This window comes from Aplidium turbinatum, chromosome 1 (assembly GCF_918807975.1).
Source record: "Aplidium turbinatum chromosome 1, kaAplTurb1.1, whole genome shotgun sequence".
Taxonomy (NCBI): Eukaryota; Metazoa; Chordata; class Ascidiacea; order Aplousobranchia; family Polyclinidae; genus Aplidium; species Aplidium turbinatum.
In genome coordinates this window covers 48,227,448-48,242,355 of record NC_137472.1, presented here as the reverse complement: position 1 = coordinate 48,242,355, position 14,908 = coordinate 48,227,448, and the positions used below count along the sequence as shown (strand labels likewise).

At 36.7% G+C, this 14,908-nt stretch overlaps 1 protein-coding gene across 2 annotated transcripts in view; it reads left to right on the top strand.

Moving 5' to 3' along the window:
• The window catches only part of LOC145781743 (sodium/calcium exchanger 3-like), a 33,828-nt gene extending 21,038 nt beyond the window's left edge, over positions 1–12,790 (top strand). For both annotated transcript variants that reach the window (XM_082593423.1, XM_082593416.1), the window contains 7 exons: positions 181–298; positions 4,319–4,460; positions 5,233–5,311; positions 8,721–8,899; positions 9,170–9,307; positions 9,667–9,861; positions 10,141–12,790. In XM_082593423.1, coding sequence (XP_082449549.1) covers positions 181–298; positions 4,319–4,460; positions 5,233–5,311; positions 8,721–8,899; positions 9,170–9,307; positions 9,667–9,861; positions 10,141–10,380 — 1,091 coding nt within the window. In that variant the 3' untranslated portion in view covers positions 10,381–12,790. The remainder of the gene's footprint in view (positions 1–180; positions 299–4,318; positions 4,461–5,232; positions 5,312–8,720; positions 8,900–9,169; positions 9,308–9,666; positions 9,862–10,140) is intronic.
• The last annotated feature ends 2,118 nt before the right edge of the window (positions 12,791–14,908 follow it).

Below are 14,908 nucleotides of genomic sequence, written 5' to 3'. Positions count from 1 at the left end.
GATGTGTTTTATCTAACGTAATTGACTTACCATTTTGATCAAAGATTTTGTGCTCCTTCGACTATGCACAAGTACTATGCTTGTATCATGTTCAGCATACAACCTGTTGTGCCACCCACACCCGTGTTGGCGTTGTCTTAATCCATAGACTTAATCTTGGAGCTTTTCTTTCAAATGCAGAACCCGGTACAATCGAGTTCAGCAAGCCAAGTTACTTGGTCAAGGAAAGCGTAGGAACTGCATACTTTCCACTGCAGAGAACAAACGGAGCCGACGGCACTGTTGTTGTGGAATGGAGGTTAGTTGACCGTTTTTTGCATTAGCAGGGAGATGGAAATGGTGTTGGGATTAGAAAACTGTGTGTTTGAGTTATGGATTAAATGGTTCAGTCTATGTGCATACCCGTAGCCTACGGATTGTGCACGTACATCGGTTTGTCATTCAGTTACATTGAGCTGACAAAAGTATCAGTAATATTGTGATGGGGCTATTCGTCAGGCATGCTGCTTCGCCAAACCGAAACTCTTCACTGAAAAACTTCATCCACTGATGTTTACTGAATCGAGACCGTATTATAGTTGTAAAACCATCTTACGTCTTTATTTTCAGCACATTTTCTTATACGGGATCACAAATTGGACCATCTAAGCTTGAAATTACAGCTTAATTTCTTAACGAATCTGCTTTACAAGGCGTACAGCCTTAAGGTTTTAAACACTTGAAACAATTCAGCGGTTTTTAAATGGATGGAGTGTGCAAGTCGATTTTGAACTTTAACTCTTTCGCGCCCAGCAATTTTGCATGATTTGATCGCAAAACCCAGGCATTTTTGCTATTTTTTCTCTAATTTTAACGAGTTTGCACGTGTGACACCGATTGTGTATTTTGACATGGAATATCTCATTGGAAAGATAATTTCAAGTTCTGGCTATAAATGTTAGAACCTACTTTCCTAATACAACATATCTGAAGATGCAGTATTTTCAAAATGTGCACTTTTTTAACTTTTTCTTTGTTAAGAATTTTGTGAAAATGAAGCATCTTACAAAAAAAATACTCCCACCTTTTCTGTAGAACCGAAAAAGATCTTTTTTCTTCAGCGGAATTCCTAATGATATGAAGTGTCAAGGAAAAATCAAACATGCCTTGTTCCTTTGGTACATACTTTTCTTTTAACTGTTGGCTAAAGTAACCACACTTTGTCAAATTTGAGTATATAATCTTTTTTTTTTAAAAAACACGAGAATATCAATAAAATAAGCATTTTACAAGGGACCAGTAAATTCATAGATATTCTGCTACAAAGACAAAGTTTTATATCACACATCAAACAGCATCATTTTAAAATGATGCTGGGCGTTTCGCATTAAACCTCAAATCATTTTAAAATGATGCTGGGCGCAAAAGAGTTAATTTCAAGACTAATTGTGAATTGTTGCCATTTAATAAGGAGCCCGTCGTGAAAGATATCCAAGTTTAGTTTACAGGGTCTCTTGTGAACTTAATTTGTATCGACCAAACTGAACGAGATCTTACATCCAAAATTATTATTTTACTCAAAAAGGTCGTTGGATTTCAGCTTCTGCATAAATCTGTTAATTGTTTCCATTCCGTAGCCTTAGACCGCAAAATATGATTGCTTTCTAAAATCGGATTTATTAAATCAAAAGCTTCTGTTATAAACAGCATTTTCCAAATATACCAGTTTAATTTTTACTTTAAACTGTACTACAACTGGTGAAGAATTTGGTTTTCAATTACTCTGCTCTCTCCTTGTAAATTCTCGTTTAAGTTACGTGCATGTTAATTGATCACTGAAATTTCTTTCTCCAACATTTTGTTCAAAATTTTGATGGCCAAATTTTGCTTTGAAGTGGGGTGTTGATTTTTATTTCTTTCGTGTTTTAGTTCGTTTTTGGGCATTTTAATTTGAAGCAATAAGGTTCTAGCCAGGGTTGTAAATAAACGTTTTTTTTTAAATAAAACCTAGCCTGCCCAGGTTTTTATGGGCAAAATCTGGCGTTTTGGGAAAAACTGGGTTTTATCATGCAAAAATAGCCGAAAAACATTATTTTTGCGTAATTTGTTTATTGATTAAAGACTAAGTTGACTATGATTTATGCAATATATATCCATTCATGTGAAAAATCATGCTCCTAGGCAGTGAGTTGCTGGTTGCTAAGCCTGCTAAATGTAACAAGAATTTTATAAGTTTTTTTTTCTCTAGCATTAATTGCAAGAAAACTAATGCTGGAAAAGATACCAATCCCGATGTACTCCCAAACTGTGCCGTATTTATTGGTTAGTTGTTGAAAATAACACATTTGAAAGTTAGTGAAAAAGCTTTGTTTTGTCACAGGTGTTGCCATATTTTTTTTACTAAAACAGTTTTGAAGTTTTCTCAAATTGAAACAGAATTTCTCATTTGGCAACACTAGTTTTGTAGATCTAGTCACGTCCTTTTACAGAAATCCGGGATCAGCCCACCCTATCGCCCATCATACCCACTGCAACTCTGATTCTAGCTTGTTTTAACCAGTATAACGTTCACGTATCATACTTTTAAATCAGATACCTGGCTGGTGATAGTGAAATCTTGATCATTTTTTTGGTTTGTCTGTTTATTGGTTCGAAGCAAGTACCAACAATCGTGTCCTATTGGTAAAAACTGTCTTTAATCGCGTTTTACAATCTTTCAACCGCTTGTGTAAACAACTCTTTGCTTATTCTTTCCTTACGTTCTTTATGAACTGACGAGAAATATTTTGCGATTATAGCGACCGTGTGCTGTTGACGTAAGTTGCGTAAGTTGTGATACGATACGCGTTGTGCATCATCCTAAGCATATTATATAGCCTACGTCACACGCAATATGCGCTCTCTGGGCATACTATGACGGCTTTGCCCGTGTTTGCTTTTGGGAATGTAAATATTAGCAGAACGCGGCTAAACCGGCTTTTACCACGTAGCCTAGTATAATGACGCATTGTCAAAAGGAAGAACCTGTTACTGTTAGCATATGGCCTACCATTTTTTTTAAATGCCACCGATGTTTACGACAATTGAATAGTCCGAATTACTGCTTTCGTTGGTACAGTGATCGGTTTTGGGCATGGAGATCTGCCGATTGCACTTTCATTTGGATGGTAGTTTTTTTTTTCTTCTTTGGTCTGCTAATCATGGGACAATGTACCAGTTAATTTCACAGTTTAAAACATGGCGTTTTACAATCTCACCAGTTGCCGATAACTAAATCAGAAGGGATACTGTCACTCGCCAGATCCAGGCTCGTTCCGATATCTTTTTTCTTGCAAGCTTTGCGGTAACGTTTCGCGTGTACCAACGTTTTTTAAGTTTTCACGTTGTATTTGTCTTTTTTTCTTTTCGTGCCATCTTGTTGTCAATGCACGTGGGTTTTAATTATAATTCGATTGTATTCCTTTTTAACCTTCAAACTTGCGCTGTTTTATTTCGGTAGTTCATTCAGATTTGAGACTTGGATATAACTAAATCTTGCTTGCTTGTTTTCCACGGGTATGCTAAGAGTGCGTAATTATGTTGCCTCAGACAAGTCAATCAATATATTTCTGACGTTTCCAATATTCCATTAATGAAGATTATAAAATATTCAGTATTACTGGAATGATTGTCTGTTCGGTAGATTTTTGCCAAAGGTCAGTTTACGCTTTGGCGTGCACATCGCACAACTATCCATGCAGTAGTATTCTCAAGTCAGAATGAAGCCTCACTGATCCGATGTGAAAATGCATTCTTCATATTGACGCCAACTGAACCAACGTTTACATTTGCCGAGTGGACGTAGTTTTATGATTTACTTTATACTCTTAAACCAAACGTGCAGAAACGGCTAAAGCGTAGATTATGCTGAATGTACTCGAGGGTGACTACAACACCGTCTTGGTGGTAAAAGTACGTAAACAATTGAAAGCCATCAAAAGTATCACTCACGTTCAACACGCAAACTTGTAAAAAAAAATTAAAGTTTGTTGTGTGGTCCTATGGAGTCTGGAATAGACTACATAGTCTTTACTTCGACTGTGCAGTAACTCTACAGAGAACGCCTTCATAGAATTCCGATATAAAAGTTACAAAAACTGGCAGTCTTGGATGTGAGCATGTATTTCTATAATCCTGATATGTTGACCAGCAAGTCAACGCGTGCTTGTGACGACTTTGTGATTTCAAAATGAATTACCAGGGAGTCACGGAGTTACCTCCGCTTTTGACTTCTAGCAGTTTATTAAGTTTGTATGTTGTGTCTTGGCGCTATCTTACTGATTGGCGTTTGTGCGTGTAGAACAAGCGATATCAGCGCCAAAGAAGGAGTTCACTATGCTGGAAAGGAGGGAAAGGTGATATTTGAACACGGCGAAGATTTGAAAAATATTGAAATTACCATTATCAACGACCACGCTACTAAGAAAGACGAAAACTTTCAGGTATTTGTGCTCAGTGACTTTTCTCGTAGGAGTGACTGATAAACTATTGTTTTTTCTTACAGTTGTTTACTTTTTTCTTACATTATTTTGTTCACATTTTGTTATATGAATGACTCAAGCAATGTTGTTTCACAAAAATCAAGCCTATCTGAATTAGATAGGTTCTTATATGTACCGATATATTGGCAGAAATAACTTGCAAAGCAAATGTGTTCAATAACCGAATCAAAAGCAATATTTTTTAGTTTGTTATTTTCTAGTTTGCTATTGCTGGAGAAAGTAGTGAGGAGTTGGCCTAAAAGTGTTAGGGCTTTTTCAAGCAACTATTTTCAACACACGGCTCAACGCCACTCTTTGTTAATTTAGTGTTAAAATTGATTTCATTCACATTCAATTTTAATCATTTTTCGGTCTCTTGAATTTGAGCATTCTTTAATATTAATGACCGTTTTGGCAAGCAGGTAGCTTCGTCTTAGCAGATAAGCATTTTTCTTCCGTTGAGTTGACATCAAGTTTTGTTAATGTTTTGAAACGGAGAGGTTTTTTCAGTTTGGTGGGAATAATTTAATTTTCAATGATTTTATCTTCTAATTGAAGTATACGTTGTGATCTGTTTTGATGCAGCTTTTCGGAACTGGAATGCTGTTATGGCGTGTTTTATCTTTCTCAAGTTCGGCATTTGTGGCTGTTTAATAAAGTTAAAGTGACATAAAATTTTAATAACTGCAAGAAACAGTTAGATAATACACGTCCCTTCTATTTGTATTTTTAGATATCGATTTCGTGTTCAACGGAAGGGGCTAAACTCGGACACACGCAGAAGACTGTTGTCACTGTTGTGGGTGATGATGGTAAGTGTTTTCCGAGACAGCAAATCAACCATTTTTTTGCTGTCTGGGATTGATTAGACTTTTCACACGCACAAATTAATGTGTCTTCTTTTCACTTAACTCCTGCCGTTTGGTCTTTAAATTTTACAATACATATCATCAGAATTTTGACGATGCTATCACTAGACATTTTTCAGCCTAATGAGCCTAATGAGTGAATAAAAATAAAAGGTACCTTTTATTTTAGTTTTTGGTCTGGTTTTCTCGATTATCTTCAATTCAAATGCTTAAATCTACTGCAGTGTCATTATTGTGATCCTTGTTATTTTTTTGAAATTGTTTAACGAGCGGTTGACTGTGCACAACCTGCTGATCAATTTCCTTTTAACTTGTTGAATGCATTGTAATCTCTTGTAATTTTGAATAAATGAAGTGATTGAACCAACGCGTAAATATCTTTGAAATCACGCAATTGCAGGTGAGACGCATGAGTATTGAGTAACTTTGTCACGACGCCTACTTGTGCGATTCAAAACAAAACTCATTTCTGCGATTTGGGTTTAGGTTTAGCGTTATGCCTTAACCCTTTCACTCATTTTGTATCATATATGATACATTTTTGATCGGAAAAAAAAGGAAGTGACTGATTGCAACTCCCAAAGTATTGTTTATATCTGGCTGGTCTGCATTGCATTCTATTTTATGCAATTAAATTTGTTCTCCAACTACTGCACAGCGTGTTGAATTGTTAGTGTATGCGAAAAAAACGTTAAAAAGAAGAAATACTGACGTTAAAAAAGTATATCCTTGCACAAAATTTCGTTTGTTATGTTGCTGAAAGGGCTTCTATGCTCATGGTAGTCGAATACTCTTCAAGCTATTTATCATCCCAGCAGCAAACATGTTTCGCCTAGCTGCACTTCCACTTACCTTCTTGTTACGTTGCCTCAGGCTACAGTTGAATTGCAGCAGCGGCCATCGTGGCCTTTATAGTTTCATAATACTATGATGCATGTTTTATGCTCTTAACCTTTTCAACTGATTATATGTCAACTATTTTTGGAGAGTTTACTATTTCTCAACTTCACATCAAATAGTGACGTGATTTAAGAAACTTAAAACAACTCTTTACAATGGAATGTCGTCTGCTGGGAGTGATTGAAAAGGGTTTCATGACTATGATTGTATCTTGACAGTGCGCCCTACTTACTTTTTCAATATCATATTTCAACCTTGATCCCATACAGACAACAACATGTCATTGAAACCAAAGCTGCTGTACCTTCATCTTAGGCTTTTTGGAAGATACAATTTTGATTCATCTAGATCGAAAATAATGTATGCATCTTTGGCAATGCTTTGAACACTTGTTCCATCCGATATTCTTCAATCATTGATTGCTTTAGGTTGAACGCGCTCATAAGCAATTCCATCAAAATTCTACATTCTAATTTACTGTATATTCAAAAACAAAAGTTATCTTTTCAACGTATGTTAAAACAACACTGCTTCTTACTCTAAATCCGCTTTCAACCTCGCTTTTATTTCAATCTTACCATCGCTATTTGTATGTTTTCAGCATAGAAATCAGCCTTTTTACATTAAATCAATGTAAGGATTGATTTGCTGACTGATTGCTTGACGACAAAGACGTTCTGGCCACGTTACGAGACGCAGCCTGGCTTTGTGTTCACGCATTGAAGCAGGTTTGAACTTGAAGCGTGGTTGTTTACAGTTAAAATGCCAAATTGTCTCATTTTATTTTTCGGTGATGTAGAAACGAAAATGTTGTACTGTTTGCTGTACGCATACTTCACCGCCATTTGAAGCAGTCTTAGTGCAGATCATATACGTTTTCAGTAGACCAAAACGGAATTTTTTTCGAGACGGTTTATCTACGGAATTAATGGTTCATTACTTTGCTTCATATCTTCATTGAGAGACTTTTTTCTAAAGATTATTTTGCATTGTGAGATGTAAATTTAGCCGTAACGGATCAACAAAATTCTATTTGAAGCAATCAATCTTCATTTTGAAAACCTTGGACTTGAAAAGTCATGAATTATTTAAAACAAGCAACACGAAAAGCAACACAAAATATAACAAATGTCATCACGCTTTCTGTGAATTATCGTCTTGAAAATATCGTATATTCTCGTTTTAAATTTCGTTCTTACTGATTATAAACCATTGGTCCTGGCACTGAGGAAAGCTTTGCGACTGTTCGTGTTGAGAGGTGCAGCAGTGGGTTGGTTAAACATCACCTGCTATACAGTTTTCCCAGACAACAAATCAACCGTTTTTTACATTGATTCAACTTCTGCAGACGTTGAGTCAATGTAAAAAACGGTTGATTTGCTATCTGGGTTTCACTCTGCAAGTTTCAGATACAAACACGCAACAGATCAAATTCGAATAGAAAGGCTCAGCTAACAGCCACTCTGTTTAACTAATTGATTTCTTTTCTGGATTACCCCTATTAATTATTCACCTCAAGGTTAGAATTAGATTTCTGTGACCAATGCAACTGTGCGTTCCTGATTGTGTTATTTCCCGGAAACTTTTACTCTTTTAATTTGGATATGTTGATTTCAATATTAAAAAACATTATATACGTGTGCATAATAAACCACCTGTGGAGTTTTATGAAGTTGGGAAATGCATATGTTTTATTTTTTCGGTTTTTATTTCTTTCTCAGACATTAATTACATTACATAAGACAAAATCTTGCAACTGCGAAAAAATAGTTAAATCAGGCATTTGGATTGGAATAGCAGTGCAATCTTATCAAACAATGCGCACTTATAGGCTATATATAATATATCATCAATTGTCATGCACAAACATAGGTTATGTGCTTCCATAAAATTCGGTTTTTGTAAAAGCTGATGTAGTGTCTTTGAATTGTGGCTTTTCTATGCGTGGATATCGTTTTGCTTTCGTTTAACTACTGTATATACACCTGATCATGATTCTTAAAGTTCGGCACTTGACGGTTTGTTTAAAGCACAAGCTTTCAAACTTGAATGTATTTACAAGAACATTATTCATTTTACCCACGTATCTGGTTATGATTTCATTCATACGTCTTGCAACGTTTGATAGATGTTACGTTTTGATTTGCAATGCACCACGAAAGTTCAATTAATGCAAAAGCATTTTATATAGTTCGGCAAACATATACGAGGAATATTGCCGACGTTTTTGTCCCCAGTTGCGTTGCCTCGTTCACTGGCGTGCTGGTGCACCACATACTTGGACCCCAAGCCGCAAGTAACCGTTTATTACATCAATTCAACGTCTGCAGGCGGTGAATCATTTTAAAAACGGTTGATTTGCTGTCTGTGATCAGCTGTTTGTTTCGTCCACGACACATCGCTTGTCAACGACGAACAATGAAACAAACTTTAAACTGGTGTTTTTTCTCAGAATTTGACAGCTTAGTTCGTCGTGTTGTTGCCAAAACTCATCTCAAGTTGTCGAAGCTCAAGCTTGGGTCGCAATCTTGGAGCGAACAGTTTGTTCAGGCCATGAGCGTCAACGGCGGAGACATTGAGAACGCCACTGCTTCGGATTACGTCATGCATTTTCTTACATTTGGATTCAAAGTAGGTTTTAAATGGAACGTGATGTCATAAACGGTGTATCGCCGTTTGAAGTCCCGAAGGACTCTGCTGGATAAAAACTCAAGAACTGTTTGTAATGTATAGGCTGAAAATGATTCATAGTTTTAAATACCGTTACTTCAACTCCAAGAATTTGTTTTAAACTGTTTATAACATGCTGTGTCTTAAGTTCACTCGAAAATATCGATTAATGTTGTTACGTTACGGTTTCCGTGTATGCCAAGTATAAATTTTATTCCTAATTGCTCTCAGGTGATAGTGGCCATCGTACCCCCGCCAAATATATGGAAGGGGTGGGCTTGTTTTGCCGGTGCCCTGATATTGCTCATCGGCTTGACAGCTGTTGTCGGCGACTTGGCTGGAATTTTCGGCTGCTTGATCGACTTGGAGGTAACATACCTGGTTACCTAATACCTAGTCAACATTGTATGAAAAACTTGTAGCGGTTTTGCAGTGTACTTGCCGTGAAACTTGTTACGAAAACTTTCAGACGCTCGACTATCTTAGTTTATTTCAATTTTCTATCATTAAATAATTTTGGTCGAGAGGTTACCTTGTTGAACCATCAGCAAACGAAATAAAGCAACACTACGGTGTTGACCATCATCCGAAAAAGTTCGGACCTTTTAGGCTGTACACATCTAAGTACATCTACACATCTAATTTAAGTGGATAATTTAATTAAAGACGTTCAACGTATGTCCAGTCATTTTCTTTATCAAGAACTAAGTAATGCTTTCGTTTCGCAGCCAAGTGTGACAGCCATCACCTTTGTTGCCTTGGGAACGTCTCTTCCAGACTTATTTGCGAGCAAAACTGCAGCTCTTCAAGAGAAGTACGCTGACAACAGCATCGGAAACGTTACTGGAAGCAACAGCGTCAACGTGTTTCTGGGTCTCGGTCTACCTTGGCTCATGGCATCCATCTACTGGCATATGAAAACCGTTAGTTTCTGTGTTCCTTTACATTGTTTCTGATTATTAAAGATGTCCGTTAAATTTAGACTGTGAGGTTTCTCTATTGTGACCTTATTTTATTTGATAGGATTTTTTACCACGTTTAGAATGCTTTTAGAATGCACGTCCTTTTGCCGTTATCGTAACAACCAAACTCAGTCTATAGTGATGGCGGTCATACTTTAACTGTTTTGCTGCACGAGTTCAATGCTACCTGGCATGTGAATAATATGAAAAATTATTTACCTTTTACTTTGTCTATTTCAGGGCCAGCCCTTCGATGTCGAAGCAAGGTCGCTCGGTTTCAGTGTCGCTCTTTACTCTATCTCAGCCGTACTTTGCATTCTAACTCTCGTTCTACGTCGCTTCGTCAAGCCGTTAGGAGGCACAGAATTAGGTGGCCCCAAGATTCCTAAAATGGTCACAGCTGGTTTCTTCGCCCTCTTATGGATTCTGTACGTCATCCTTTCGGCTTTGCAAGCTTACGGCATCATTGCCGGATTCTAGAATTTGACTAAAAAAAGAAAATGTTTTTGGCGTATTTTCTCCGACTGTTCAAGTTTGAAAAAGTAGATATTGTGTTCTGAAATGGACCGAGAACTTATGAAGTTGACTTTGTAATTCTGCTGGAGGAGTTACGCGTGGGATGACTTTTGCATCTGCTATACCTTACCGTAGATATTATATTGATTAAGTAGATTGCAAAAGTGTGAGTTAACATCAACAAACACCAATCGTCGTTTTTTGTTGCATCCCATCTTTCAAAATCAGTCGTTTTTGCATTGATTCAGCTTCTGCAGACGTCGAATGAACCTAAGCAGCACTAATTTTCCTAGCTAAGAATAATTTTTTGACACCGATAATTTTGTAGAATTTTTTCCAACACGTAAAATCATTGAAAGTATCAAAAAGCGTTTTGTTTTGTATTTTATGCGTCACTAATTCTGCTTCAACATTGTGATTCACCAGTGGGGTAGCCCCGGATCAGCATTTTTTTAAGTTTTTCTCACCCCTCTAAACAAGTCTAAATTGTCTAACTGTTTAGCATCCCTCAATATTTGACCACTGCAGTCGATTTTGTTTTGATGAAGTTGTTTCATGTAGACATTAGTTGTCGTGCTATGCATTCAGCACTTCATAGCACCCCTCTAAAGTTGATTTCAGCTTGTGAACACACTTGTTCGATTTTACTTCGTTTTTCTCTTTGATTTATTTTTGGAAACAACAATGAACGTATTGCTACATTTGATTATTACACGCCAACTCTTGGTGTTATTATCAGTAATAGTCATATGAGTTAACAGAACACCAATCTTTGTTTATTTCCTATTGCAGTGGTGTGAAAGCTTAAATCCTTGAAACACCTCCGGTTACCTAAGAGCAAATTACAATCTTTTAAAGTTGTTCTTCATTGTGCGATAGATTTTTATGAATTTTTAATGATTTTATTTTAAGCTCTGCGTGTTTGGGCTGACTTGTTTCAAGTTTTTGTTGTAGGCTATACAATACATAATTGTTAATTAACGCGCTATTTGAACAGTGGCATCACATATTTTTTATGAAGTTCACAGAAGAAGAATACATTTGCACTGACTGCGTGAAATACTGAGTGCACTTTGATGGCGCAAAATGCATAATCATTTCTCTCACCAAGTTATTTGAACATGTTAACATTGTGCATAAAATTTAGTTTTGCCCTCTTGCAAGTCCATATTCCCAATGTCCAAAGCACAGCATCGTTGTTGCTCATTTTTAAATCTCCTGCATTGAAACGTGGGGAAGAAAATTGTTCTTTTTACTTTTTTTATTGAAGTCACTGTTGTTAAAAGAAAAAATGTCTCCGGAAAAGTTCCGCAATTGACATCTCACAGCCTCAATTTGAATAAAGTACCTTTGCGTTTAAGTTTGTTCATATTTAAATTGTTTATGCAGCGGTTGCTATTTAACGATTCAAGCACTCGAAATGAAATGACAGTTTGCACACATTTAAAAGAAAAACTTCATTTGCAATTTGTCGTTAATGAATAAATGTGAAAAAGTTCATATTCGTGAAAGCGCATCACGTTGAGGTAACGTAATGTTTACAAAATATATTTGTGCTTGAATACTTACACATGTTAGTTATTGAGTTGCTTTTGTGTTGAAATTAATGCATCAACATTTGATCCATATCTTCACCACAATTGCAATATTAACCAAGCTATCTCAATTTTTTTTCTTTGTTTTAACGTCGCCGGACTTTGAAGCGATGAAACAAGGAAAATATTGACATCGTTACAAAAAAGATAATCTGTGTTATCTAGAAAATATCTTTACTGTTCCAACTTAGTTTTACTGCAGTAGGCAATGTTGCTATAGTTTGAACAACAAAATTTCAACTTTCAGCATTTGGGACTGCATGTCGTAGACCTATTGTAGCTCGGGCAGTGGAAGGTTTTTGCGATGTGACCTAGATTGATATTGTTTAAACTCGGTTGCAAAAATGTTAGATGACGCTATTATAAAAAGAACATTTTTGGCACTATTACTTTGTAATTTTTATATTTGTACATTAATTTTATGTAATTTTTTATTTGTATTAGAATGTTGCATATTAGTTGCGCAGTAGTTTATTGTGGTATTTTTTTCAATGCTTTATTTTTTAGCAAACTTACCGGGGGAAGTTAACAAGCCACTATATTTCTTTTATTAAATCAGTTTTACAATGTTGCAGAAAGTGTATAAAATTTATCTACTTGAAAAAGCTCCAGCATTTTGTTTGGTTCCTATTTTTTGCTTTATGTGGTGGTAATCGTCTACTAGAAGTCAACGTGTTCCTTCAATTGTGCTTGTAAAACTTACATCAATTAATGAAGACTTTTGGTTAATTTAAACGCACTGAAATTAACTTCACTGCAATAAACCTATATTTACTAAAGTGATTTTTAACATTTAATCAAAATTTGGAATGAAATTTGAGTTGACATCCTTTATGCGATGTGCACCAACTGGTCGATAAATGGGGCTCTGACAGTGAATGATGAGTATTGACTAGGTTAATATCTAAGGATACACTAGTAAAAATACCCCATACTTGATCCAAGCATCGGGGGATGAGAAGATGGGGTTATCAACTTATCATTATACTAAGCCTTCGGCACTAACGAGAATGGGGGAGTAAGTTTCTTTCTCTCGACCGCCCTTCCTTCAACTACGTCCACCCAATTTATTACACTCTGGGTAGAAATGAACGGTATTTTTCAATAATCGGCTGAAGCCGGGAATCGAGCCAGGATTGTATGATTGGAAAGCGAACGTCTTATCCGCTGTGCTACCGCATCTGCTCCATTTACCAATATCAAGACTTATTTCTTCGCTCAGAGATAGTAGGCCTACAACAAATCACCTATGCTAGGATTATAAAGGAAAGTGGTTGAGTCTAGTGTTCTTCAATCTACCCCGAAACATCCCAGAAAGGATGTCCTGAAGCTGTTTTCACTTTTCTGATCTAGAACCTTGTAATAAGCAGGGGTAGTAGTCTAGTTTTAATCCGGTGATGTCCCCGTTACCGAGTGTGGCCGGATTCTCCTCTAAGTGCCGCAATCGCCTTCACTCCCTGCCTCTACATCAATCTGTCTAACGCGCTTTCTCTCGTCAAACCCACCTTGTTGCTTTTCTCCTCAACTTTTAAGAAGCAGTCTTTTCCACGTTTTTTTGGATCATCCTTGTTTTCTACGACCCTCCACTCGCAACTCCAGCGCTCTTCGAAAAATATCATCTTCATTCCTTCTCAAAATATGTCCATACCACCTCACTCCATTCACCGCCAACTTATCATTATTCTCATGCAACCCAAGCAAGTTCTTCGATATTCCTGTTGTCCATCAGCTTCACACCACAAATTGTCCTCACCACCACCGGTCCACCGCAAACTTCGCCAATTTGTTTTCCCGTAAGTAGGGGAGATGTGTCACCAACGGGGCATTTTTCACATATTTGTTATTTTCTGTCCATACAAAGGTCATGCGTCCTCCTTTTTTGGCATAACAGTAAGTCACATACCTTGGTATATTCAGCCAAAAAAAGTTCTTAATTTTCCTACTACAAACTGCCGAAAATTAACTTTTAAATGATAATAAAAAGTGCCCCGTTGGTCAAACCCCTATACGACCAACGAGCCACTGCTATTCGACCAACGGGTCGCTTCTACATGGCAAAAAGCTGATGCACTGGACTAGAGCTTATTTTGGACTAATTAATGCACGAACAACATACAAACAACATAAGCACTAGAAATATGCTTTTATTATAAAATTTCATATTCAATTCAATTTCATAATATGAGATTCAACTGTTTTTGGTGTTTGTTTTACTCCTTTTAGGCCTTAAACCTCATAAGTTGCAGAAAACTTTAAGATATCAGACAGGCGTTTTGTAGATGCCACGGGTGTTGGTGTAGTAGTTTTCTCACTAGCCATTGATTCATTCTTTAACATAACGAGCCAACGTTGTTCGTGGTATATCATATTTTTTCGCCGACTTTCGAACAAAAATATTTTGTTTTAAATCATCTTCGACAGCTTTGTTGAGACTTTCCGAACTAAACAACCCTGTTTTATTGCTAGTTGTTTTAAATGCTGACATCTTTCGTCTGAATACGTAAAGGAAGACATTGTTGAACAATTAGCTAGTGACCCAATGGTCAAACAAGTGGGTGGTCCGTTGGTCAGATACGTGATAGTTCTTGGATTTTATGGCCTAGTTTAATGATGGATAAAATTTAAACATTTAACTCATTGCGATTTCATTAATCAATGAATAAGCAATCAGCAAACAAAAATACGCTTTATCCGCTTTATCCTGTTATGAAGTTTAGTCTTTATCATGGTCATCTGACATAAGCTTCGTTCAACAGCTGCATTGCTGAATGGGAGGGACAATATCGTCAAAGCAAATTTTGCAATGCTTACCAATGCTGGGTGTTTCCCTGCTGCATCAGTGTACAGTAACACATCAGCCCAAAACTGTTCTAATTGCAAATCATTTGTTTGTTTCC